This window comes from Varroa destructor, unplaced genomic scaffold (assembly GCF_002443255.2).
Source record: "Varroa destructor unplaced genomic scaffold, Vdes_3.0 BEIS01000002.1, whole genome shotgun sequence".
Classification (NCBI taxonomy): Eukaryota; Metazoa; Arthropoda; class Arachnida; order Mesostigmata; family Varroidae; genus Varroa; species Varroa destructor.
The window spans coordinates 55,173,541-55,200,632 of record NW_019211455.1 but is presented as its reverse complement, the minus strand read 5'-3'; the positions used below and the strand labels follow the sequence as shown (position 1 = coordinate 55,200,632).

The window sequence follows — 27,092 nt, the reverse complement described above, 5'->3', positions numbered from 1 at the left end:
CAGTATAAAAACCCATTCGTCTTTTTATCTATTGAACTACTTCCATTACTCCCATCAGCTTTATTCAGCCGGTAAACGCACACCAAGAAATGCATAAATCTGACTCAAACACCACCTAACAAAGTGATCAATTCGAAATTTGACATTGGAAATTAGTTTCCCAGCATTTTTGTTTCTTCTTTGTCGTCGTCCCGTAACCACCCCATCCCACTCAAATATCCGAACCCCGTCGTCGTTAACTGTCAGTCCGCTCTGCGTACGGTTCTTAATTCGCTGCGACAGGCGGTGCCTACTCGGTCTTGGCGCAACGACTAGCTGTCCGATCGTTTCTGGATGAACAAAGTTTCTGCCATTGCCGGCAGTGGCTACATTTCTTTTAGTCTGCAACATTGTTCGCACTCGACTGCGACACGAACGAAGGCATGACTGACCCTTGGCTAACCGTCTTTATGCCCTGGGAGATTGACAGGGTTTCACGGGTGTCTACGGCCTTCATCGTGTGTCTCAGTGTGCGCGAGTGCGTGTGTGTGTGAGATATGTAGATTGGATTTTGGTCATTGCACTAGTTCGTGCTGCGTCTGCCGGGGCTCGTTTGCCCCGCGGTCCAACCTCGTCTTCGCCCTCTGTACTGACTCCTTCTGTCCCTCTTCTGTTTCCCTTTCGAGTGCGGAGAGTGCAGGGAGCGCGGGGTAAGTTCTGTAGCTGCAGCCGCTCTGTCACAGGTCATCCTATCGGTGATCATTTTGCTGCTCCGAACACACAACCCGGCACTGCCGTAATTTATTACGAATGTTTCTCATAAAAAACGCGTCCACAACCAGACCCGCACCTACGAGGACCCTATCACCGCCGGAGACGCTGCCGCTGTTAGGCCGATTGCTTTAGGTCATTCTTCTAAATTTCGATTCTTCTAGGCGATCTTCCGGACAAACCGAACGGGGTGCTCCCGGCACGAAATGAAGTGAGTCTAGTTAACCCAGACCATCACGTGTCTTTCAAGTTTAGCGGGCAAATGCGTTACCCACTAAACTGTTGCCAAGACTTCTCCGTCTTGACCTGAGTCGATCACAAATATATTCATTAATCAGCGTACTGACATCCGCATTAGTGTCAACAGCCTTCCGTAATATCTTAATCTCACGCCAACTGTTACGGTCATCATATCACACCGAACATTCAACATCTCATCTATAGCTGTAGCTTCGTCTTCTTTTTTCCTCCAGATATGAACTCAAATATTTAAATTTTCCCGCCACGCCGTTCGCTCTTTTCTAATAACAGCGGCGGCGGTGGTGATCTTAATGCGTGCAATTACCCCGCGCGCAAACCGCTCGTCGCCTTAAAGGCCTTCTCGTGGAGCGCCTAACAACCCAAACAACATTTGGGAGCCAATCTACTACTTCTTTTTGCCACTTTTGCCGTAACAAGCGCCTACGGGCCCACAGTGGCGGCGGCGGCGCCAGCAGCAGCAGCGGCGGCGGTCTGCAGCAGCAGCCGCCGCCGAACAAATCTGTTGGATTTGGTTGTGTTGTGTTGATGCTCTGTAGACGACCACGGCGGCTGCTTTCCCGCTATTACCCTTGCTGTTAAAACTGTTGGTTGCGCTGGCGGCTGCGCCGGCTGTTCCCTGCCTTGTGCTGAGTAGCGGCGCTGTCTGTGCGGTGCTGTAGAGATGTGCTGCTGTTCGTTGTCCGCCTGCCTGCCTGGATGGCTGGCTGGCTGACTGGCTGGCTAGCTAGCTCGCTCGTTGTTCTATGTCGCTGCTGCTGCCGCTGCTGCTGCTGCTGCTGTCGTCCTAGAGTCGTCGTTGTGTCTTTCATATAGTAGCAGGGTACCCTACGACCGCCTTCCGCTGGCCTGCTGTTTTGGCCTAACTGGCTGCTGCTGCTGTTGGGCCCGTGCGTAGAGTGTAGCAGCACTGCAGCCGTGGTGCTGCTGCTGGTGGTGGTGGTGGTGGTGGATAGTCTGTCTGCCTGTTTGCCTGCCTGCCTGCCTGCCTGCCTGTGCAGCAGCGGTAACGAATTGTGTTGATTTCCCCGCAGAGGGTGCGGGTCGCCGTGAAGCAGTACGAAACGGCAGGCGGTGTTGAGCTGGTTCAAGCAGCGTTCGAGGTTCTTTTTCAAAGCGTTCGTCGCTTGTTTGCTTTTTCATTAGTTTAGTCGTCGGCTGGCTCGTTGACTCGGCCAGCGACTAACGACCAACGGAAGTAGCTTCTTCTGAGCAACAAGAAGTGTCCGTCGACCGTGGTGGCCTGTCTCTTATTCGTGTGCCGATATTCCTATTGGAGTTTATGTTGCTGGCGGTGTGGTGTTCGTGATTCGAAGTGGCGTTATTTTTACGGCAGCTTAATTTGTTACTGCTGCTGAAATTATTAGTGTTATTACTACGATTGATGCGAATCAAAGTGTATCAGATGTGTCTTTGCCAATGCGTGATGTATTCTGCTGGTGCTGCCGTTTTCGTAGCCGTGGCGCCCGCTCAGGCCGTAGACTAACAAATAACTATTGCTCCGATCTTTAATCACCGGTCGAGTCGAATTCTATTCCGCTGCTGCTGCAATAACAACAGCAGCAGTAGCAGCAATAAGAACAGCAGAACCGATAGCGAGTGTTTGGAGTCCCTGTAACGACAGCCATCACAACAACTAATTACTTCTACAACAAGAAACAACAGTGCGACGAGAGAGATCATTAAGTGACTGGTGGAACAGCTATTGGATGTTGCTTGTTGCTTGGCTATCTTACTGACGAACCGGACCCGACCATTGCATTGCTGCTGCCTAATAACCTGGAATATAGACGACGTTAATTCTTCCTACTAGGACCGCTTCGGCTGTAGTGCTCCTGGTGTTGTTCGCGGCGGTCGTGCCTGTCGTCATTTAATGAAGTTGATTCCTGGTGCCCTGATTCAATTGTCACCCGCGCCCGAGGTCCTCAACGAGCCTGTCTGTATGGCCGTCACGAGAGGTCGAAATCGCTCACAGACTGGACTCGACTAACCCGATTGGTCGAGGCTCCAGGGGGGGGACCCGATTTTCGAAGGTGGGCTAATCGCTCGTGACAAACGAACGGGGCCGCTACCTATTTGAGCGACGGGCGTACCGCCACAGGTCGAGGGGCGACCGAGGCGCGGTAACGCTTGTAGATACATACATAAAATAAACGACGCCAAAAGTCAAACGGCGAACGCCGGCGGTAAAAAGTTTCCAGCCCGCGGCTTGCGCAAATCCGTCCAACTGGCGAATACAACAACAACAACAATAAGCTAACGTCAGTCGCAGATAGAGGGCCGCTGGGCCGCCTGCATCGACAGGACGAACATGGACAAGCTCCATCCAGAGGCCACGGAGGCCTCGCAGTTCGTCCAGACGTTACACGATTTCCACCGTGGACGCGGGTGAGTGGGACAACTAGCTAGACAGTGCGAGATATAAATGTAAAATGTGTATATTGTGTGTTTGTGCGAGTGAAAAAACGTGCGAGTGCTTACGAAAAAGTAACAGCCATTCAAGTCGATCAGAATATATTCAGTCTGCTAAATGACTGGTAGTACGGAAAGCGGGCGTTCGACAACAAGCAGTGCTTTGTAGAACAGAATGATTACTCTCATAATCGTTTTCGCCTGGAAGGGTTGATTGGTGGTTATTTCGACGAATTTTATGTGTGTAGTTTTTTTAAATCGGCCAACTCACGGGATGGCCGGGCTAAGCAGGAATCAACGAGTCGATCGCCCGCCTATCCACTCAGTCTAGCGCAATCGTGTATCCTAATCGCTCTGTGAATATTATATCGATGTGTCCAGTAGTTGCGTATGTTTGAATCAATTTATTTCGTGTTTTCATCTGTCTCTTTATTTTGACGCGCTAATGTGTGTTTGTATCTCTGCCTGTCCGTGTACGCTCATCGCGACGAATTGCAGAACCGACTTTAAATTCGCGCCCAAGATTTGCGGCCAGGAGATTGATTTGCACCAACTCTACAAGACAGTGACCGCTGCTGGAGGATCTGGAAAGGTGAGCTTTTGCAATATACGATACTGTACTTGCATGTCATATTGCGTAACATGTTCGTCGGCCATCGTCTTTGCGCTCTGTATCTATTACATAATCATTGCAATTGTCAGTACTGCGCAAACAAAGTGTCACCCCGCTGCAGTGACATCGGTGACAGGCAACAATAGCGATGTATACTGCAACGATAAAGCGCAGCTCTATCTACATGTCCAGTTCCTTTGAAATGTCTGTCAAGTAAACATTCAACCAAAAACTCCACAATCCGTTCGTGCAGCCAGTGTCAAAGCACTGGCCATTTCGAGGTTGCCAGTTAGCCAGTCAAACGACCGGTCGCGCCTTCGCTACGAGCCACCGCTGTACCTGCTGTCTATGCTGTGATTCTGTACGTTTGCTGTGAGAACGGGCAACCAAGTGTTCGTCGTTACTGCTTCGAACGAAGTTTGCCTGCTCGTTCGTGCGAACGGCGGCTGGCTGCTAGCGGCTTTATGTGTATCTGCCTGTTGGCTCACTGGCTGAGCGACCAATAGTAGTGGCTGCGGGTAGTGAGAGGAGAGCCCGCAACAATCGGCTCGGTCCATAACGGGGGAAGCCCCGTCTGTGGGACTGTCATATCGGGGAGCCTAGTGGAGCGCTACCGGAAATCCTTTGAGGCCGGCTTGAGTACCCGCTCAACCTCTTTGGTTGTACAAGTCAGAGCCACTGGGGGCCACCGATTTCTCCGGGCCTCGTACTTAGCTAAGCCTAACAGGCAGATTGGCCTGCTGTCGCCGCCGCCGCTGCTGCTGCTGTCGCCGCCGCCGCCGCAGTGGACTATTAAGTGTGCTGTGATAGTGGCTTTAGCAGCGACTGATGGCGGGGTTGTGGGCTGTTTGATGCCAGTGTTTAATATCTACCCAAGTGGCTGAGTAACTGGCTGTTGAATGACGTGTGCCCGATATAATTGTTGTTGCAGTGCAGTGTCATATTATTCTTGTAAATATCATATTGTAGGATAATACTAATAAACTATTGTAAGTGTGGCAGGTTTCACGGCGAAGCAAGTAATCTATGTCGAAAAAACTGGATAGCATCAGGCAACAAAAGCGGACCTGGATCTAGTAAATTAAATTTATTCTTCTTTTTACTTACGAATTAAAGCAATATAGGAGATATTAGCCGTATGTCAGAGCGCCACCTTTCTTACGAATCCACGCTTGTTATTAGACATAATTTATTCGGTCTGTGTGAAGGTAAGGGGCTCATTATTTTTGTATTAGAAGTCACGTCGAATGGCTACCTATCCCTAATAGCTATACCGAACAGCTTTCTTATATAGCTAGCTTAGACATAGTGTTTGCACATAGAGCACACCTATTCATGTAACACAAATTAAGCATACTTATTTATACTTTAACAGAAATGTATCCATTGAAATGTAAAGAGTACATTTAATGGGGGCCACCAACGATGGCGTGGCAATATTTTGAAACAATGCAATCAAGCGAGAAGAAAGTTGTCGCCATCGGTTTACAATCGGCCAAATTAGCATTACATTATACGGCATTTTCTCTTTAGAGAAAAAGTATATTGATCTTCCGCGCGAATTTTCCCAACATAGCTCTAGTGGCTGCGAAAAACCAGTTACTCGACAACGACCCGAAAGGGTGGATTTGGGTCTGGTAAACAAACAGAAAGACAAACTTTTGGTAGGATAATACGGGCAGATGACACTAATATATTATTCTGTGTGGTAATTATTGTATATATTACCAATATATTATTGTAAACGTTGCGTGTTTCTCGGCATAGCGAGCAGCCTGTGCTGAAAGAATTGCATGGCATCGACAGAGAAAAACGAATCGAAAACAGATGAAGTTCATATGAGAGACACACGTACGTAAATGTTAATAACGGCGAAGTTGGTTGCATGTGAGTAAGGAGCCAGCCGCAACGTTAGAGTTGGCGATCGTTAGGGCCCCCCAGTAATGATACGATAGTTTGAGAGCTGTTAATGGATGCGACAGGTAAAAACACTGCTGCATTAGTGCTATTGTGGCTAATAGCTAGCCGATTTATATCAATAATTAAGCTCTATTGTGATATTATTATGGACAGTTTGTTGGTTAGGAGTAGTTGCTGGACGATATTAGGGTCAATTCAATTCACTAACCAACCTGGCCGTCTCTCGTGTTTGTCTAACTTTATCTGGTGATCAAATATTGTTTCAGTTACGATAGACCTCTATTGCGAAAAAAATTGCTAGGGAATAATAGTAGTAATCGAAAACTCTAGATTACCAGTAAAGTCGGTGTTTTTACGCGAGTTTTTGACAAAACGAGCAAGTTCAATGGAGGTACGCATGTATTTGATTAGTCTGAAGAAGTTCGTCACGCATTTTGAAAAGTGCAGAATGCTTGAATTGCTCGTACAATATGGATAACGTCTGGGGAGGCCTTGCTCAAGTAACAGAGAAAAGGGACCAGAAATTCACATTTGTCAAAATTATACAAACTTCGACAATTTATATATATATATATATATATATATATATATATTATATGCGGTACTTGAATTTTACTAAATTTAGACAAATATCGTAAGATTCGACATTGTGTGGTCTCTGTGTGTGTAGATTGTGCATATAATTAATAATTGTGACTAGTCCCACACGTGTTATTCGAAGGCTAACATGGAGAAATATTAGAAGAAATATGATTTAGGGTTCTGTTATCAGTTAATCCCAAAACAGCAATGACTATTACCAGCGATTGATATCTAGTGCGTGTCAGCTCAGTCCGATCGATCCGTGCAGCAAGCACGTATGATAACATTAGATTATATTGAAAATGAACATGTTCATGTTCATCCTTCAACTTGTTTTGTCGTTCCTTATATACTATATGTAGAACGACAATCAGGCAAGTTTTCTCTACATGGAGTAACCAAAGGTAAACAAAAAGAAGGCAAGAAAAATATGGTAAAGACACGGAACGAAATCGCGTAAAACTACACGCGACACGATCCGGGGACTCCTGTGAGGCTGTGGAGTTGGCAATGCATTTACGTCAGATATATGCCGCCGTGCTGTATGCAACGTGAAAATTTCGCGCCAGACAAAACCGAACTGGGCAGGTCCCCGTAGACTGCCAGGCAGCATAGATGATCCGCACACTTGAGTTGATGAGTTCAACCGGTCCTCTAGCCGTAAGTCGTTTCGAATTGTATCCAAAAAATAAGAACGGCGCGCACTGCCAACGGAAATTTCACAGAAACTCCAGAAGCGTCAAGCCATTCAGAGATAAATGAATGTATGCTTCGCATCCGCTGTGTTTGTTATCCCTAACGTTATTATATACTAACAGCAGCTGCGGCACAACTAGCTAGATTTAGTTGGATTGGTCAATAACGTACCAATATTAATGCAATGCTGAAAATAAATTGGGGTCTTTTCTTGTATTTCATGGTGGCATTCCTCTCATCTTTCTACTTACGGATAAGAAACAGTTCAATTAAAACGACGGGCAAATAAACATTGTTTCAGCTAAGGGGACGCAGCCGTACACCAGCACCATATAAATATGTTACACGTTAGTTCATTGCCTAAAATTCTCAGATTTTCAGCTACACTCTCCAAGCGTCTGTAGCTATTAAATTTTACGCGCCTAACGTTTAGTTCGTGCGTAATCACAATCATGCCTCAATCGTGTCAAACAGGCCGACGAGCTGACGAACATTTTGCCTAGGTATTCAAGATTCTAGGAGGACCAATAACACTTACTGGGTCGTTCCTATCAGATAATTGAAATAGACTGAGGGTAGCAGTTGAATCTATCTGTATTCTTAGTGGTTTGTTGTCAGGACGCTGCTTTGCCCAACGAATGTCGGCCGGGTCAAATCGTGTATACGGTCTTTGTCATGGTATGCTCACTTGTTAGATCTGTAGTAAGAGTAGATTGTTCGGGCCTACGGCTATGATGAGCAGGACCAACTTGGCGCATAACGTTACTCCAACTGGCGGAGCGCTAACAACGGTAGGATCGGATCGAAGCGCTGGCAAGCGGACCGCTGGGTCAGAATCGTCGCCAAGATTAAGCGCGGAAGGAGCTGATGCTGGGCTAACGCCTATAGCATTTACTACATCATTGCTATTATGGGAATTGGAAAGGAAAATTAGTCGTTAGAAGAGCTGATATTGACATGTGTTCACGCCTGTTTTTCCGCTATAGCACGTCGGCATTTTTCGACTTTTCGCGCTCCTGTTGTGCTTTGCCAAATGTAGTCAGCTTTCAACTCTACGAAAGTGCTCTATCATAGGGGTTAACTGGTTGGCGCGCGCACTAGGTAAACACTCGACGAAATGTGGGCGACCCTCTACTAAATCTTATCGGTACCAGTCATTCAATAATATAATCGTAATGTTTTACACTGGCTACGTTCAAGATGCATTTGCTCTTAGCTTATTACCGGCAATAATCCACAAATATCGCCTCTATATTCAGGTTCGAATTCGCAAGCACGAATATTACTGTTGTTTAGTCACTGCCACTCTCTAGTAGCGGCAGTATACATGATCTCAGAAATACAGCCGAGTGCCCCTAGACAGTTAGACGCATGGGCTTCGGCAAATCGTCGCGCGTAATTGGAATTAATGCCGATAGCAGCGTCGGTCTAGTTGGTACTTAATTACGCGCGAGGGAACGCAGCGTCGCCACAACTGTTCGTCTGCGTTAAGATGAGTAATCTCAACTATCTCTGCTGTGTATAATTTTTACTGGCGCTGTCGCGCTGCACGTGCGTTTAGCGTGCGGCGCGGTGCGGTGCCAGGTCGGCAAGCGTGGCTTGTAATGATTGTCTATTATAGCGTGCGTCTCCAGCTGAGTAGCGTCGTGGACGTCGTGTGTGCTTCGCGGGAAATGTGTAACTCGTGAGAAGCATCGCTAATACGCGAAATAGGTTGCGAAAATGGAATGGTTTTGGTGAAATATGTGACGGGTGGGTTATGTAATGGTACTCATATACATGCGTGTCTTCACATTGGCGAGACGTGTAGATAACCTATGTATGGTTACGCTGATGAAACTTTGTCCGAAATCAAGTACCTTGGAACTAGTCTCGTTCCTCTATATTGGCATAAAGTGTTTTACTACCAAGGCAAACATAATAATATTTTTGACCTACAAAATAGTGTAGGATTGATTAGAACGATCCTTTACCCTTTAGTTAATTACCAAAAAAAAAAAATAGAAGCTTGCTAATGTGGGGAACACGTTGTGATCTAGATTCGAACTCGAGCATAGACAAACCTTGTTTCGTGCTGAAAGCCAGCCAGCCAGCCAGCCGTCTGATGGAATGCCTAACGGCAATACAGGGCGTAAAACTCGAGACGTAAGGGTGATCTTGTTAGGATACCGACAGCTAAACTTATTGCGAATACCTAACTTTAAGGTAGATATTAGTGTATAAGAAACTTGTAATATCAAACAGATTAATGCTTGTAGTTAGCTTTAGAGGCTGTTGGACGGCTATACTAAGACTGCGAAGAAGAGGTGACCGTGAATGCTCATTAAAGTATAGGATTGAAATCTACTTATTCGATAATATCGTATGAGTGACCAATGGCCTTTTCATAAAACGATTTGCGCAATAGACATATCTTACCCGACAAGCGAAGTACCCCACGCTAGACCCTTCCCCAAGGAGTTAAGATGCTAGCGCATTTCGCGCAGTATTTTACGCGCGTCTCTCGGCAGCTAGCAAGCACAACAGCTAAGTGAGTGGTAAAGATATAGCTTCCAGCAAATTTTAGTCTCCGACACAGATACTCGACAATACAGCTCTCGCTGCCAATAAATTAAATACTTTTGTAAACTATATTAACTAAAGAAGTATAATTAAGTGATTAAAGCCGCGATGTGTTCGCCCGTTAAATCTAGTTTTGAACCTTGTTGTTGGATAATTTATGAGTGCTTTTTGGGCTGATACTACGCCCTTTGCTAGTGCACAATTTTCATAAAACGATGGAGCCTATCCTAATGTTACATTATTACAATCTTAGATGAGGTTTTTATATTAAGGTTACACTACAAATCGAAATATCCGAAAGAAAAAAGATGGACACCAATACAACAGCTTGAAATGCAAAAGCGCTCTCTATCAGACGCCTAATTATAATGATTATGTGCAATGGCAATTAATGTTATCGAAGCGTGAAACATGTTTTGTGTCTTGTGCTAAACCGAAAGATTAGCTAGCCCCGCATTTTACATCAAATTATGAATAAAAAAAAAGAACTGAATATTTTCGGTGATTTAGTCGATTACTATTATATAACAACCACACCGAGTACATTATTAGGTAAAGGCTGATCGGTCATATACTTGCACCTGGTTAACTATATCGTGATAGGGGGTTCACACGGGTCACTATCAGATTATGGCAGTTAATACGCAGCAATACGTGGCTTTGTCAACAGTCGTAGGGCTGGTTCAACTATTTTAATACTTAAGAAGTATTTTTTCATATAGTTCACGAGTGGAAATTGTCTGAAAACGGCCTACGTGAATACATACAGCAGGCGTAACGTTCCATGTGTAATCATCTGTGTTGCATCAATAATTGTTTTTTTACGAAGATGTGCCCATTTATGGGGTTTCTAAAAGGCGCTGGCGGCAACAGGTCGCCGTAAAAACCTGTTGATTTCTTGCAGGAATAACACTATAGGGAAGACATAGGAATATACTTATTTAATTTAGTCGAAATACGCGGTTCTATATATGGAAGTGGGCGTGGAAAGTGCTATGTTGAAAGGTGTCTATTCACTGTTTTTGTTAAGTGGGGGACCTAACTGCCTTCCTGTTGCTAGAGTTACATCATGAATTCAAAGTCAATAACTGAAAAAAAAAGACAAATCATTAACGTTCAATCATAGACCTATCATTGTTAACTTTTGACTCTTCAATAGGGCAGTATTCGTCTTTTCAAACATGACTTCTTTAGAGTAATATGCTTTTTGTGATTCTGGACATGATTCATAGTGTAGTACTAAAACATATATCGAAATCTGCTAGTAACAAATCGTTTTCCGCACATTTACAGTGTAGTGACACTACATATTTGACATAATTGTAATCTGAAACACGCATGGAACTAGTAATTTTAGTGAAAAAGTTGCTGGTGATAAAACTTCCATCTAAATCTTGATGATAGTGTAATATATATATATATAGTGCATACAGAGCGTCTGGTTACTTAGTGGATTTTATAATATTACTATGTTTGACCACTATTTCCTAAACTAAATATTGCTGATTATGATTAAACTAACAACAAAATATTCATTATTATAACATTTCATTATTTCTTTCCGCCTTCTTTTTGTTTCAGCTTAACGAGCGTCCGGAACGATGGTATGAGATTACAAACGCATTGCGGTTTCCGGACAAATGTCCAAATAGTACGCTGGTACTTCGGCAGATTTATCAGCGCTATTTGGGAACCTACGAAAAAGTAACCTTCCTCGGTGAAGACCCCGACCTCGAGGTGGAAGATTCAGGCGAAGTAACCTCATCATCATTTCGTGGCGGGCGAAATTCGTCACGGGGAGGTGGGGTCAGCGCAAATGCCTTCGTAATTCAGGTGCCCATGTCATACAATCGGTAAGTTATCAAGAAATCTTTCGATGCGTGATTACAAATGTGCTTTACATTCCAACTGGCTCTGGAATCCTTGCCAACAGTTTCATTTTTAAATTTGGAGTGCATATAGAGAGAAACCGTTGAGTCGATTAAAGCATTTTAACTGAACAATCATGCTTGAACTTACTCAGTCTCGTATATATGTGTGCATTAAATGAAGATTAACATTATTATAACAGATTAACATTATTATAACAACCTATCTGTTAAATCAGCTTGTTCAAGTTGATTTAACAGATGGGTTGTTATAATAATGTTGTTGTTATTATAATAATAATTCAGTAGTTCTACTGAATAGGCAAAAAAAGTAAAGAAAAACATTGAATCTACCCACTTTTCTTAATCACAATAATTCATAACGGGTCTCTACATCATGTCCGCGCTCTTCGTCTTCTTAGGCAACAGCATGAAGTCACCGATGGCCAACGAGCAAATTACGGCTTATCGACGCAACTCGCCCCGCCAGTATCACCGTTCGAAAGGCTGTGTTTTTCACTTCAGAGTGGCTTACCGAATGAGGAGACGTTCGCGTTAAATGTGTGCACGCTTTTAGCAAATGGCGGTCGACATGCCATGCAACTAAATAAGGCACCGCCGCGCTTAGTTGATCTCCTTGTGTCACAGGCTGGGTTAACAGCCGACGATGGTACGTTGCGGGATACCCTCGACGAATCGTGGCGGGCATGCGAGGCACGGCGGATGACGAGATTTTGGCAGGAGCACGTCGACCCCGCCGTCGGATTGTGTCTAGGACTACCCCCGCTAGATCGTTTTGCTGAAGCGGCCGAAAAAATTGTCGAGGAACGAGACTGCGTAGAGCTAATAGCCGAAGGTGGATTTATGGCTACGAGAGAGGCTCTCGAAGATGAGGATGATTTCTTCAACCTTGATAATGAGGTTAGTCCGAGAGACGCCGAAGCGCAGAGGGTGTTGCGCATAGCGCTGATCCTACATAACCTCAGCTTTGAGGAAGCGAATGCCCAAATACTAGCGCAGAACCAAGCGTTTCTTCGAATGATGATGCTGGCAGCGGTTAGTCGGTGGGCCAGTTTGCGACAGGTGGGGCTCGACTGTCTATCAAATGTTGCACCCCATCTACAGCTCAACGTACATGACGATATCGTCTGCCGAAGTTTGCTACGGCTCACGATCGATGGTACGTACTAATTAGGCCTTAGAAACTGTATAAGGGTGCGTATGTTCAGCGAACAAAAATAGCATAAATATAAGCTATTTTTTTATGGTAACACAGCAGTTGAGGACTTACATTTTACCCATCTTCTACATGTGCTTATTGAGGTTGCTGTTGTTATCGTTATCGTGTAACCGTTTCAGGCATCTTGAAATCTGAGGATCGGGGTTTGGTCACTCGCTGCCTCGACATCATTACCCATTTAGCCCAATGTGAAAGCAATCAACAGACGCTCGTCGCCGAACTGGACAGCTCGCTGCTTGAGCGCCTACTCGAACTTTTAACCGTTCACGATGTTCTATTGATAATTCACAGCCTTGAAACGCTGTATGCGTTGACCGAGCTAGGCGATGGCGTCTGCGAACGTCTGGTCGCTGTCCGTCATGCGATCGCTATGCTGGTATCGATGTTATCGTTGGACCCTATCGCGTACGGCCCTGGAGCTCAACGCGGAATGAAGATTGTGGAGCACTTTGATCCTCTGTTGCCGCCAGCAACGGCGCCACTCATTCCCTCAACATTATCGTCGCATCATGGCCATACGCAGCTAATGCCGGCAGTCGTACAGACGACGCATATGGCACCACCAGCAGCGCCCGTGCAACCACTCATGGGTCGGCCTATGGGACAGCCAAATGGAGGGATTGCGTCTGGAGCGCAACCGCCCATTGGAGCGACCCCGCCTGTTCATACTGTCGCTCCGTCTATGCCAGGAGGCGCCCCGGACACCGGTTCTGTGGGTGAGACGGAAGCGCTGGCTACAGCATGGATACGCGCGCATATCGAGCTGACGCCGGGATCGTCCGTAGGCCGTCAGGAGCTTTACGCTGATTACGTGAATTTCTGCTCGAAGGCTGGCCGTCGCAGTGTTCTTAGTGGACACCACTTTTCAACATGCATTCGAACGATCTTTCCACAATCAGCTCTCAAGGTACATGTTTAGTGTTGAAGGATTCGTTAGCTTGGCTGTTTGTGAATTAGTTTCACATGATGATTCCAAGATATGGAGGTGCTATATTAATGTCAATCTACGCGTATATATGAGACCAATTTTTCAGCAGTGTGCCAGTCAAAATAGTCGATTATGATTCGAAGAGCTTTGAGAAGGAGTGCGCGACGTATTTATTTGTTTTGATTGCCTGTAGATATATGTCCGAATTTATGCAATGAGCAAATAGATGGTCCTACATAGGATTATAACTATAAAACAATGTATCTTCCTCTATTAGGTGACTCAGGTGACAGGCCCTAACCAACAATTGAGCCAGGTATTCCAATATGAGAATTTGCGGCGTCGGGCTGTGCCTCTCACAGTAACTGTGACCCAGACCGGAGTAGGCAGTGCACAAGCGGGGGCGTCCACAGCCGTTGTAAACCAGGTACGTCCTTTGTCAGCTGTAAGACAAAAGATTTTTATTTTCAGCTACTTTTCCATATTGGATTACTTGGTAACTTGAAGTTCTTAGTTTAGAAGTACATCGAGAGCAAAATGGTGATATTTTAAAGAGACTTTAAGCAAAGGGCACTCGTTCGATTTTACGTTGCTTTGTAACTCTGTCAAATTTTTCTAACATTACATTATGGTAGCAACGTACGACTGCGTACATTGTACCCACTCACAATCTCTTGTTTGCGTTATTCCGCCAATAATTCAACTGTTTGTGCATCTGTGAATGACCCTTTTGCTGGGCTAGCTATTTAACGCTAATAACGCATCGTTAGTTTTTCATTTCCCCACGTTTCTACGATGCAACGTACTTTACTCATCGTAAGCCAAATAGCTTAACTTTACGAAGTCAATTTTGGTTGATTGATTGATAATTGACTGATGATTGCTGAATGAGACCTGCGCCAGCCGAATGGTTGAATTAATGTCTTTGCTTAGTCATTTCGTTAATTATTGTTTTTCTTTTGTATTAACATATTATTAATAAGTTTCACATAGCTGCTGTTGTTGTTATCACTTGCATGCATCTTTGCATTATTTGCCATCACCAGCGCCCTGCTAAACATACACCGACTCACAATTAATTACAGGAAGGACGGCGTAGAAAAAAAGGCAAATCCGCATCATTTTTTTCCGACGTGATCGTAAGGTCACTATCGATTAATGATGGAGGGACAATAATATTAATATTATAATATTATATATAGATATATATATATATATATATATATATAGTATTGTCTTTACTGTGTCTAGTTAAAATGGCTCTATCGGCCTGACCGCTACCCCATTGAGGCTATCTAGATTGCTGACGCTATCTAGTTGCGAAAGGATGTTTCTGCAGAAGGATTAAAAGACCAGCTCGTTGAAGCATTATAACGTTGAGGACAATGAAAAGCTGAAACGTGTAATATTGCCACCTTTTATAGATGTAGATAATAAACTAAAAAATGGAGTGATTATGTGTTATTTCTCTTCATCGGTTCGTCCAGTGATCGACCACACAAACACCGTTGAAGTTTCAATGAAGCCAGCTTATAAGCATCTACGAAGATACAAAAAGGCTATCCTCTGTGAGACTGTCTGCTAAACAGACAGCTGAGTCATGGTCCGGGCTTTCGCTCAAGCTACCAAACGTTCAGGACATGCGGATGTGTGAAGTCTCCTAATGACCACACCCTCGCAGGTTTACAGTCGTTGAGCTAACTGATTATATATCGATGGCCTAACACTACAGCGGCGTATTGCCTGCACGACAAAATGTTTTGACTAACATCGAATAACGTGGTATTCGGGCTGACTGTAATCTCCATTGCTGACTCACCTGTTATGTATCAGGCATAAACGACCTGCTGATCATAGTCAGAAGACTGACAATTATTGCGCTCATGGGATTGTCCAGTATTTATGTGTGTCTGGTTACTAGCGAGTCTGGCATTTGCACGCTTCTGCACACGCACACGTCTTCACGTAGACACGCTGTGCGTGAGAGAGTGGAAAGAGCCATACGATAATGTCCTGTTTGGTGAACTAAGAGAGGCATGTTTACTGTCTGATTAATTGATCAAGCCAAACGCGAACGTAAGGACCGGACATAAGCAAATCCCTTCCCCTCCACTGATTCATGATAAGCTTTAGCTTGCACAGCTTGCGACGTGCTAAAATAAGCCGTATGGGTTAACCTATACATATTACCTCCTCACATCGTCATGGAGTTGGTAATAATTGGTGCTCGCAACACGGTAACTTGGTAGCATTCCTCTTCATAATAACCTTAAATCTGTCGCTTGCCTTAAGTAGCTTGTTATAGAGCTAGTGGATATCGCAGAACAATCGCAAAGCATGAATCAATCGCCGATAGAATTTGGATGATGACGGATTCTGTGGACGTGTCTTAAGCATTCAATCGCAATGGATTCGGCTGCGTGCGCGTTTGCATTTGCCTGCATTCATCTTACACTAATCGACTTTGAGAAGAGCTAAAACGTACTCATTTTGTTTTTGAGAGAACAGCAAAAAAATTTGAAATCAGTTCGACGTTTGTATGAATACCCACGATATGACATGGCGTCCATCGCATCTCTCTCTGTGTTCGTCTATTGCTGACATAATTATAGCTCTCCGCAACAGCTATGAATACGCCGAACTCGACTCACACGATTTCCATCGCGTCGACACCTCCTAAACAGCTATCGATCGGCTCGCAATCGGCAGCGGCAGGCGTACTGGCTAGGCCAGTGGCAAGCACGTCCACAGCAGTGGACACCGGCAGTGAACCAACGGGGACTGGCCTTCCAGTTCCCGGTACGACAGCTTCTTCGGCAACTGTCGCCGTGTCAGTATCTGTGACTATGGCCCCTTCGGGGGCGACGCACCCATCAGTAGCAGGAAGTGCTTCTTCGGCGAAGCCCACGACCAGCACCGCTGTCGCTGCCATAACCTCCAGTAACGCGGCCGATCCGTCAGCGTCGTTCCTCGGGGGCAACAGCGGGGGCTCGGGAAGTAGCATTCTCAAGGCGCAACTGAGTGCGCCCAGGCAATGCGCCCAGCCGGGCTCCGTGAGCAGACAACCTTTGATAGCAGACGATGACGGCGCGGTTAAAGCGTCCGCTGGTCAGGGCGCTGCTACGAGCGTTGCCGGTAGCACCACCGTTCCGGGTATTGGTTCGGGTAGTTCAAACCTGATTAAAAGCTTACTGGCCTGTAAGGTAGGTCGCGATAGGTTTGAGCTTTTGCGAATGTGATAAATTGACGGTGACTGGCCGCAGAATAGGAGAATAGCATTTACTACCGGCTTAAAAACGCAGGCTATGGTCGTCAACATAATACGTTAAATAAATATCGTTTTACTGGTGGGTGAGGATACTGAGCGATGGGATCTGTTGGTGGTAATATACAAATATAGATTAACAAGCCTGTGAATAAGCAATTCCTCGATGTCCTGGAACATACACGGTTCTGTCAACATTATGCATTTAAAAGGAACCTATATACCCCAGGCAGAAGCTAGTGTCTACATAAGTACACATATGATCACAAATTCCATGGAAAGGACTTACGAACTACGATAAGTGTAAGACATTCTCTTTATGGCATGCACTCCTCACAAGCATGTACGGTGCGCAGTATACAGTCCAGTAATAAGAAATTTTGATTTGATTGCTATCACCTCTTCTAGGTCTCGCGGAATCTCCAGAAGGCAGCGCTGGATAGTGCTAGGGCGGCTTTGCCTGAAGGCGCCCAAGCTCCACCGACAGTGGCTGTACAAAGACCTCCGTCGACAAAAACCGCGTTGACACCGGGAGAGGTAGCATCTATTACAACAGCTCCGGTACTTACAGCCGCGGTCAAGCCCGAAGATGGCGCAGGATCTGTCGCCGGCGTAGGACCTCATGTGAACGGTGTCGCTGAGAAAGATTCTGCAGCCACGACGGGTGAGCCGCTTGCCTCTAGGGGAGTCGGTCCCGCATCAGAGGCCACAAGCGTCACGACGAGACCAACTGTAGGAGTGATGGTTACAGCGCCTGCGACGCCAAAGGCGAATGGAAACCACGAAACGGCTATCTCGAATACTACCTCCAACGCCAAGGTCTATAAGTCATCCCCGCTGCTCAACGGTCTCCTCGACAGGGGAACCTCACTCCAGCAGTCGCCGCTTCAGCGGTGTACCACCTCAACAGCGGTGAATGGAAACGGAGCCGTAGACGTTGTAATGACCGGAACGAATAGTAACAGCAACAACGGAACCAGCGTGCCTTTGGTTGATAGCCGACTATCTCTACCCAACGGAGAGATGCCGCTGGCCATGGGCACGACCACCTCAAATACGATGGAGGTCCGCAAGCGACGACTTACCTTCGTGTCTGAGGACTCGAACAGCCAGGACGCTACGCAGGTAAAGACTGTTGTCAATAATTATTGTTGTTATACATGTTCAACTAAGCCAGAAATCGCTTAAGTATTTGTTCGCCTAGTAGTATCGTATTTACTATGTTTCGTTTTCTGTTTTACCAGAGCACATTCCACTCAATCTTTAGGTACAAATAGTGTTCTCAGGACGTGACACGTACTTCCATTACACCAACCGATTTCAGGAAAGGCAGCAAAGCAGCTTATCGACCAATGCCAATTCGGCGCTATCGAAGCTGCTTCAAAACGGAACTATTGAGGATTCGAACAGTGGCAATCCGAACTCTACAACAACTTCCACAGCAATGGAAGTTACAACTGCAAGTACTGGCGGCAGTATCTTAAATAACAACAATAATGCTAAAAGGATGAAACTGATGCAAGATGACGAGAAGCAGCCGTTTCAGCCGCCTGTCAAGGTAAGTAGTATCTGCTTGTGTTAAAGCTGAATACCGAATTAAATCATAGCAAATTGCTCGTACTGTACAATGTGCATTCCATGGGACTGAACATTTGATTCAGCGATTTGATGATCATGGCGTGAAAAAACGTCCGAACGATGTATTTGTAGAAACAAGCTTTTCTAATTAATGTAAGGTTTTATTAGGTTAAAGGTAAGAAAACCCGATAAGTTATGAAATGCGTAAAATAAATAAGTAAAAAAAATATTTAAAATAAATAAAACAAGCAAGAAAATAAATTCACAAAAGTTTTCAATTTTATTGTTTCTGATAAGCAGCATACGAATGGAGACGTGAAAGCCAGGGAGACCGGTGTAGTTGCACTGGGCGGTAACCCCATCGACTCAAGCTCAACGCCCGTTGCCTCGGCTGTCACGGTTGCTACAAGCAATCCATCTGTTGTTGGCAGCGTGCTCGTTGCGCCGAAAGACACAATCCCTTTTTCAAGCCACCTTGAAGTATCATCACCTCATCAAGGCCACCAACAACAGGCTAGTCAACAAGAGGTAATCGAAGGCGCGAAGCAGCCTCATGAAAACATTAACAAGCAGCCTCAACAACAACAGCAGCAGACTCTGCCGACCTGTATCGTCGATCCAGCACAGCAAGCCCAGGTACAGCCGCCACAATCAGCGCAGCCTTTGCTGCCGCAGGCTCAGTCAACAATACAACAGCCCAAGGTAGAAAACGGATGCCTTCTATTAGATTTGAATAAGATACGTGATTGAGAGAAAATCCTTATATATATTAATATATAATTGAAAGTTTTATCAAATTACTCAGCGAAGAAAGCACAAAAAAACATCGTAAAAGTAAATTCTTATATGTAATTGAATTAATTGTGTAGAAATGCGTGCTGGCCACAGCCTGTAGTGCTTCTGACGTCTGTGTTCGATTCAAATCATTCATCTAATCGTGTAACTCTTTTGATCTCCAGTTTCTAACGAAATGAATTTTTACATGATTTTGTTCAACTTTGACCTGCAGGAGGTTCAACGATCCGTGCCCCCTTCTCATGGTGCTGGCTCCGCGGTTGTCGTCACAGCACCTGCACTATCTGCTTCTGTCCCAGTTCCAGCGGCACCCGCAATCGAAAAACGGGTACTTCGCTATTATTGCGAATGGAAAGGCTGCGATCAGTCGTTTGGCTCCGCTCGCCACGTGCTCCTGCACGCAATCTATGCCCATGTAGGTTTGCGTGGAGGGTCTAACCCAGTACAACCACCACCCAATATGGACCCAGCTCGTGATAGTCTATTCTGCCAGTGGGGCGTTGGTGGCGATAAAGAATCGTGTGACGGCATGGCCCGTCGACGTCTGTCTCTCTGTACGCACGTACAAGAACGCCACTGTTCTGAGGCGCATCTCCACGTACAGGCTATTCGACGCCAGCAGATCAGCCAGTTCGGAGCAGCCAGTTTACCGGCTCCTGTTCAGCCCCCTCCACATCCGGGATACGCAGCCGACGCCGCTGCCCACGCTATTCGGCGGCATGCTGCGTCGTTCCACGCCTACCGGGACGCTGCCGACGAACGGGAACACCCGGTCACTCGGAGTGTGCGTCTGACAGCCGCGTTAATTCTGCGTAATCTGGCGCGACATGTGCCGTCATGCCGGTCACGTCTTGCGCAGTACGAATCCAGACTTTCACAGGTGGCCATGTCGGCTTTAGAGAGTTCACGTACAGTGGCGCAATGTCTCGCCGATTTGCATATGCAACAGGACTCGGCTGCTAAGGTGAGCCGAAAGTTGAGAGACGCTGAGATTAAGTAGAAGTCACTGAAAAGGGTTCTTGTCTATTGATTTCTAATGTTGTGTGGGTTTAAACCAACTCTTTGGACTCGTAGGTATCCGGATGTGATCACTGATCTAACGCAGCGCATAACGGCGATGCCGGATATATCTAACTAAATTTGCTTAGTTAGTATCACTGAACTGAGTGGGCCATCGTACGACACCTATTATTCGCTACAAGTTACTGTTACGAGCAATTACTAAACGCTGTTATCACGTTTGGATGGTAGCTGGGTCTATAGAAATGCTCGATGTGAATAGGCTCGAGCTGAATTACCGAAGAGCAGCATAAAAACTTGCATAGGCCATTGGAAACACTTCTAGATGAGCCTTTGTAGCTTGTTTCTAATGTGAACGTGCGTATTTTCTTATTACTTTGAACACACGTTATCGTTTTTCAGACAACGTTATCAATGGAGCATAGCCAGCTGTTTCAGGAGGGGACGCGACCCCGTTATTCTACGGACTAAAGAGTTAACACCGAAAAGACCAATTTATCGGAAAAAGATGGAGTTGAACTGCAAACGAAGATAACGACTGAGCCAACAAGCAACCCAGTGAATAACAGATAACGAAAAACAACGCACCCCTGCCAGCAATGTCATGAGATGCTTCCCCTTTTCTACTCCCGACAGCGGCGTCGTCGTAACTACCGATGTTGAACCGTTTGTGTACCATAGAGAGACTGTGCGCTAAACCTTTGACGTTACGGTAACGGATGAACTATGAAGTAGTACTATGTCAATACTTGTCTCAGTTAACCCTGTCTCTGCAACAAAGCTTGTATCATCTATATCTATGAGACTTCAAACCTGGGCTTTTTCATATTTCGATCTCTATCGGCTGCAATTTGTCGGCAGGCTCGATTTGGGGAGACTCAACCATTCTGTCGCAACGTTGACACCATTAAATTTTCTGGTTAATTCGCCTGCCTGTATTTCGAGTTGCCACTGGCGTCTCAAAACGTGTATATATATATATACATACATAACACCTATATACATATATATATATATATATAAATGGTATATATATACCCAGATTTGTAGTACTACTATTAATGCTGTATGAGCGTTTGGAAACGGTGATTCTGCACGCAGTGTTTTCTACAAGCGCATAAAAAAGAAATTGCTATAATTTATGATTTCCTCGATGAAATCATTAAAGAATGATACCATTGAAACGGTGCGTTTGGTGACAATGCTCGTTATGGGCAGCGCCAGAGAAGATGAAACGAAAAAATTGTAAACTACATCACGAAGACGTGCTGTCATTAGTCAGAGAGAGAATACGTTATATGATGCTGATGAAGGACGAACTGCGTGGCAGAGGACCACCACAAAAGGGTATCGAATACCTCGGAATGTGTTTTCGTATCGAAATTGGGCACATAGCTGTGGGCCGTGTCACCATTGAATGAATGTTTGGATGTTTGTGTGTGCATGAACGTTGTACTTCTCGTCTGGGCGAAGCGATATAACCAGAGATAAATGCTGAATGGGATAAACACAGTATGTGGGGGAAGTAAACTGTAAGAATAGAGTACGATCACAAAACGCCTAGTGTAATTAATACCGAACAGGAGGGTCTAACCTAGCCTGCAGGGGTGGCTAGTTTGGTGATTAAGCAGTGATGTGCACCGGTGGCTCGAATGAAATAGAAAATACTAAGGCGTACATGTTTATTAGATGGTGATACGAGGCGGAAGGTGGCATGCATTGAAAATAGCGGATGCAGAAGGAGCGATAGCAGAAGCAGTAGATGATGACACACGGCTAAATGTCAGAGATAGTAACATGAAAATTGGTATTCAGTTAGATAGAGCAGCATCAGGAAAGTTGGCTAGGTTTTTGAAAGCTGTGCATGCGTGCGTATTGGCGTTACGTCCAGTGGTCTCGTAGGTGGTTCACATAATAATGCGAAAATGAAAATATCTGGGTGGGGTACAGTTTTGATTTTGGGGAAGTACGTCTATTATTGATGCAGCTGCAGCAGCTGTACAAGCAACAGCACTTAACGGCACTTAGCCTTGTCTGTGTGTGTACATAGCATATACATATGAATTATAAAATTCTACATATATATATATATATATATATATATATATATATATATATATATGTGTGTGTGCGCGTGTGAAGAATAACTTGATTCATTGATAGCGTACAAAGTGTACGTTGAACAATGAAATAGGAAAATGATAAAGAAATGCTGCTACTGATAAGGATGCTGATGCTAAAACCAACAGCAACTACACGATGACCATAATGAACTCTTGTATTAAGAATAACAATGATAATGTACCCGGGGAACACTGGAGAGTGCACCGCAGATATAGGAAACTGAAGAAATCAACAACAACAAACGAACAGACATAGTGAAGCGTAACTAAGCGAGTTTTACGAATGACATGTGTGAAGACAGGAAGTCATTGTGAACGAAAAAAAGACGAAATAAGTGAGTGAGCAGAACGAACTACTGTTTAGTGGCCGAAATTGACCAACACAACGACTGTTTAATATCACCCCCATTGTGCAGGTGACAAAATAGAAGACAATAACAATACCCGGGGAAACTTTATCATAATGGCAAGACTTATTATTTGTTTAGGATGCAAGATGAAGCGCAAGGCTATCACAGAGATTTGTGGCAGAGGCCGTCGACAATTGTGCCCGATTTGAGTAAGTTCCGACGACCTGTGGAAAGGCAAAATTTGTACTGCACATAAAGGACAACTATCCCATACTTGAAGCAGGAATAAACACGTTTGATGGAGCAGCTTATGACGAATTGAATATTACGATTTATATGAGAAACAAAAGAACACCCAAATCAATAGACGCTTTGAAAAGGGAGAACTCTAAAATATATATATATATTTTTTTTTTGAATCTAAATAGTCGATGCTTGTGGTATTTAAACCAAAATCGCTGCGGGGAGGGGGGTACAAAGCTAATGCTGGAATGACACCTTGTCTCTGCGCTTAGGGGTGAAAAGTAAAGTCAACTTGATGAGATTGGACTAATCGCAATAGACCATGGCCATGTAGAGATAAAAATCAGAAATGCGTGTGTAAGTGTGTCTATATGGTGGAAAACAGAAGGTTTTTTGTGTGTAAATACGCCGTTTGTCGGCCACTTATATAATATGTACAGTATCGAGCAGATAAACAGCCTGTATTATTATGAAATTCTACAGTTTCGCTAAACGAAATGAGCGGTTTGAGGATGTGACGGCGATTGTGTGAAAAACAGAACAAGCGAATGTAATCTAGGTAGGTAAAGAAACGATGGCTTCAACGGGAAGAGATGTGTAACAGTGATTTCCGAAAGGTTCGAAAAAAAAGTTGGGACGCCGGTATAACAGTTTTTTTCTGAGACACCTAATAATACGAGATGGCTGGCTAAGCTTGTTTATAAGTAGATTGTTTACGGAGAGATCGTTACGGATAGAATGGCCAGTCAGGACTGGCGGAAGAACCAAATGTGCGATGGCGGTGGTGATGATGAAGGAAGAAGCTATTAATAGGAATTTGTTGGAAAGGATGGGGACCAGAGAAGCTATTAAACGCGTACAATGCATAGAGACACGAAGAGTTCGAAATATTTGAAGGTGATAATGGACTCAATCTTACTTTCATAGAACAGACTCATTCCTGTGTCCACTATCAGCTGATTCTTGGCCACCATCTTGTAAATCATTCGGAAAGTTTGTCAAAAGAGAACTATTTAATGATTGGTATTGTACATGTATTCATAAATCAGAACATGCTCGAATGTGTTCGAGAGTGAATAACGCTTGCTGTGAAGGCTGGAAATAACTACACAACAGACTGTTTGTTCAGAATGCCGTTCCATGAATAAGTAATTGGCTAACTAGAATGCCGACCTGATCCGTTGATTGATTGTAAATGGAGAAACAGTTGAAGATCTGTATATACGCGTTTCGGATTGTCGCATAATGGTGTAAAATGACCACCTAGGCGTGTTGCTATGGGAAGGCAACACTAACGAAAGTTATAATGCACCAGTGCCCTCGGCCAACAGAAGAGCCGAAATGGAGAAAAGTAGGTCGGTGAAGCCATTTTTTTTCTGAACACCTGTTACCACCTTTCTCAATTTCGATAGGCAGGATCGTACTGTTTCCATTTTGATTTGGGATACAGAAAGAATCCTGTATGTATATGCAGTGCTGATGGCCATATTGAGCTAGTTACCTAAGCTCACGAACCACATATGTAGAGGTGCTGAGGCTCCGGGCTTAAATATTACAGGAACATTTAATTGAGCAAATTTAGCATCATCTCAGTCAGTGGCTTTATAGACACCTATATGAGCTACTTTGAACCTTCCTTCTTACTTGGCTCTCACGGAAGGTGCAACGGTTACATGAATCACGCGATTCTTAATAAGCGATACTAGCCGGAGAGTGGCATTTACGTCTTGCTGGGCCTACGATCCATAACGCTATTGGAGAAGACAACACGCGAATCGAAATCGACCAGAATCTAGTTCTTTTGGGCAGTACTTGCAGCGTCTCTAGAGCGCTGTCCTTTTTCAAACATATAGTGTGTATGGTATGTGTGTCGCTGTATGTATTTGAACGTGAATTCGTGTGTGCATGTATAAATATTGAGACGATATTGTATGAGGAAATGTGTGTTATGAATGGCTTCTGCCGAATGTGTCTATTCTGGGTAATGAAACAATGGATGAGATGTTGTTGACGCAGCAGAAACCGAAAAAGTGACGTGAGTGTAAGCATTGGCGCCGGTAATAAGGAACACTTTATTATTATTCTACGGTCTTGGGTTTCTAGCATCGGTATTGGGTCATCATATCAGAGAATGAAATCAAATTGAATGCATTTCTTTCCAAGTAATAAATGTACCTTTGTACCCCGTTTACGTTCATAAAACGCGAGGAGAGCACGGTAGACCGGGGCGGGAGGTCACATCCTGGCGGCTTTCGGAGCTCACCACATAGCATACTTTTTGACGAGTATCTCTCGGGATTGATACGTGCATTGAGACTAATTAGGAGAATTTTTCTTTAAAGACAGAAGATGTTTTCGATTTGCGGCCTTTTTAAAGGACCTCAACACACTGTTGATTTAACGGTACCTAGTTCTTTTCTATTGAAACGAATCACCACCGCCCATTCGGCTAATAATATCCTACATTTGGGACTACATTATTTCGTAATATCAAAGGGAAATTTGGCCGATTTGGTTATCGTCTTGCGGCTCTGTCGTCATTCGAGGCCTCGAATAGTGCCCAGTGTTTATTTTTGAAAAAAAGCTAAATCGTCTTCATTGAGCAGCGTAACAGCTGTTATTTAACAGTCTTCACTGTTTATTAAAGCAGAGTACAGCCGAAATGTCGCCTCCGTATCGCTCGCCACAACATGATGTTATCATGTTAGTTCGAAGGAAAAACGGTTTTTATTAGTTTATAGATTATATTATTATAGCACATATTATGATGAATAGGCTATGACCACATGCCGTAAATTCATTACCCAGGATAACCACATTTGGCAGACGTAGAGAGGCAAACCGCTATAGACATCCACACTCACTTGGCACAGCAGATGGAAAATACCCATTTACTAAGCGGTGCATCTCTTCCCCCACTTTCCCCCGTGGTTATACGGTATATTATCATTGAATCTTGGTAGTATATTTCACTTTGTGTATTACAATGGTTATGTTTATTACGAAGAGTAAATTCATCGTATCGTTAGAACGCAACAAATGTAGCTTATCTTCTTCGTCTTTTTTGTATCATTTCTCTCATCATTCACGAGTCGATAGCCAGTTAATAAGTCAATGAACCAATTGATCAGCAGATTGGCAGCCAATTGAACGGTTAGCCTGATCTAACATCTTGTTTTTAAGCCGAGCTATTTATAATGACAAAAAAGCAGACAAGTATGCGGGTACGAGGCTAAATGAAAGTACATAAAGACGACGACACAGTACAGAACACGATATGTACACTACTAGATAGTAACGATAATAATTATAATAATATGGATGACTATATTAATGATGATGATGATAATAATAATTATTATTATAATGGTAGATACATCTATATTGTGTGTGGGCGAGGAAAACGAATATGAAGCGAGATAAAATGGTTCTACTAACTCGAGAACTTAACAACAAAATAGACACAGGAAGACGAAAGTAACAAGTTACGTTGTGTAGATTGGGCCCTGGGAAGAGCCGAGTTGATTAGCAAACATGGTGTGCTCGTTCCGAAAGGGATACGAGGTAGTTGAAAACAAATATATTGTTTACTATTATCCTTATTACAATAAAAATATTAATAAATATATTGATGGTAATGATGATAGAAGATTGAGCACGGAATGAACCGGCAACTGAGAAACAGCAAGTAAAAATAGGGAGACAATAAAAATGGGACAATAATTATGATGATGAGACTGACCACGTGGTGAAGACAGCAGCAAACAACAACAGCAACAATACCCATAGCATTAGCAGCGACATATTATTTTGTAAAATAAAATAATTAAAGTATAATTTCCGTTAAACGTGTGTTCATTTCATTACTCCATGCAAATAGCCATCCATG

At 44.2% G+C, this 27,092-nt stretch overlaps 1 protein-coding gene across 4 annotated transcripts; it reads left to right on the top strand.

The window, feature by feature from the left end:
• The first annotated feature begins 1,520 nt into the window (after positions 1–1,520).
• Bap170 (Brahma associated protein 170kD) lies at positions 1,521–27,045 on the top strand. Of its 4 annotated transcripts, none has more exons than XM_022791662.2 (12): positions 1,521–3,396; positions 3,919–4,012; positions 11,375–11,646; positions 12,084–12,841; positions 13,021–13,808; positions 14,107–14,256; positions 16,442–17,032; positions 17,503–18,219; positions 18,419–18,652; positions 18,973–19,308; positions 19,682–20,431; positions 20,890–27,045. In XM_022791662.2, the coding sequence occupies exons 1-12, from the start codon at positions 3,320–3,322 to the stop codon at positions 20,956–20,958; spliced, it is 4,836 nt and encodes a 1,611-aa protein (XP_022647397.1). In that variant the 5' UTR covers positions 1,521–3,319; the 3' UTR covers positions 20,959–27,045. The 4 variants fall into 4 exon arrangements, with proteins under 4 accessions (XP_022647397.1, XP_022647396.1, XP_022647398.1 ...); XM_022791661.2 differs by having other exon boundaries at positions 1,526–3,396; positions 18,973–19,374; XM_022791663.2 differs by lacking the exon at positions 16,442–17,032 and having other exon boundaries at positions 1,545–3,396; positions 18,973–19,374.
• Positions 27,046–27,092: the final 47 nt, after the last annotated feature.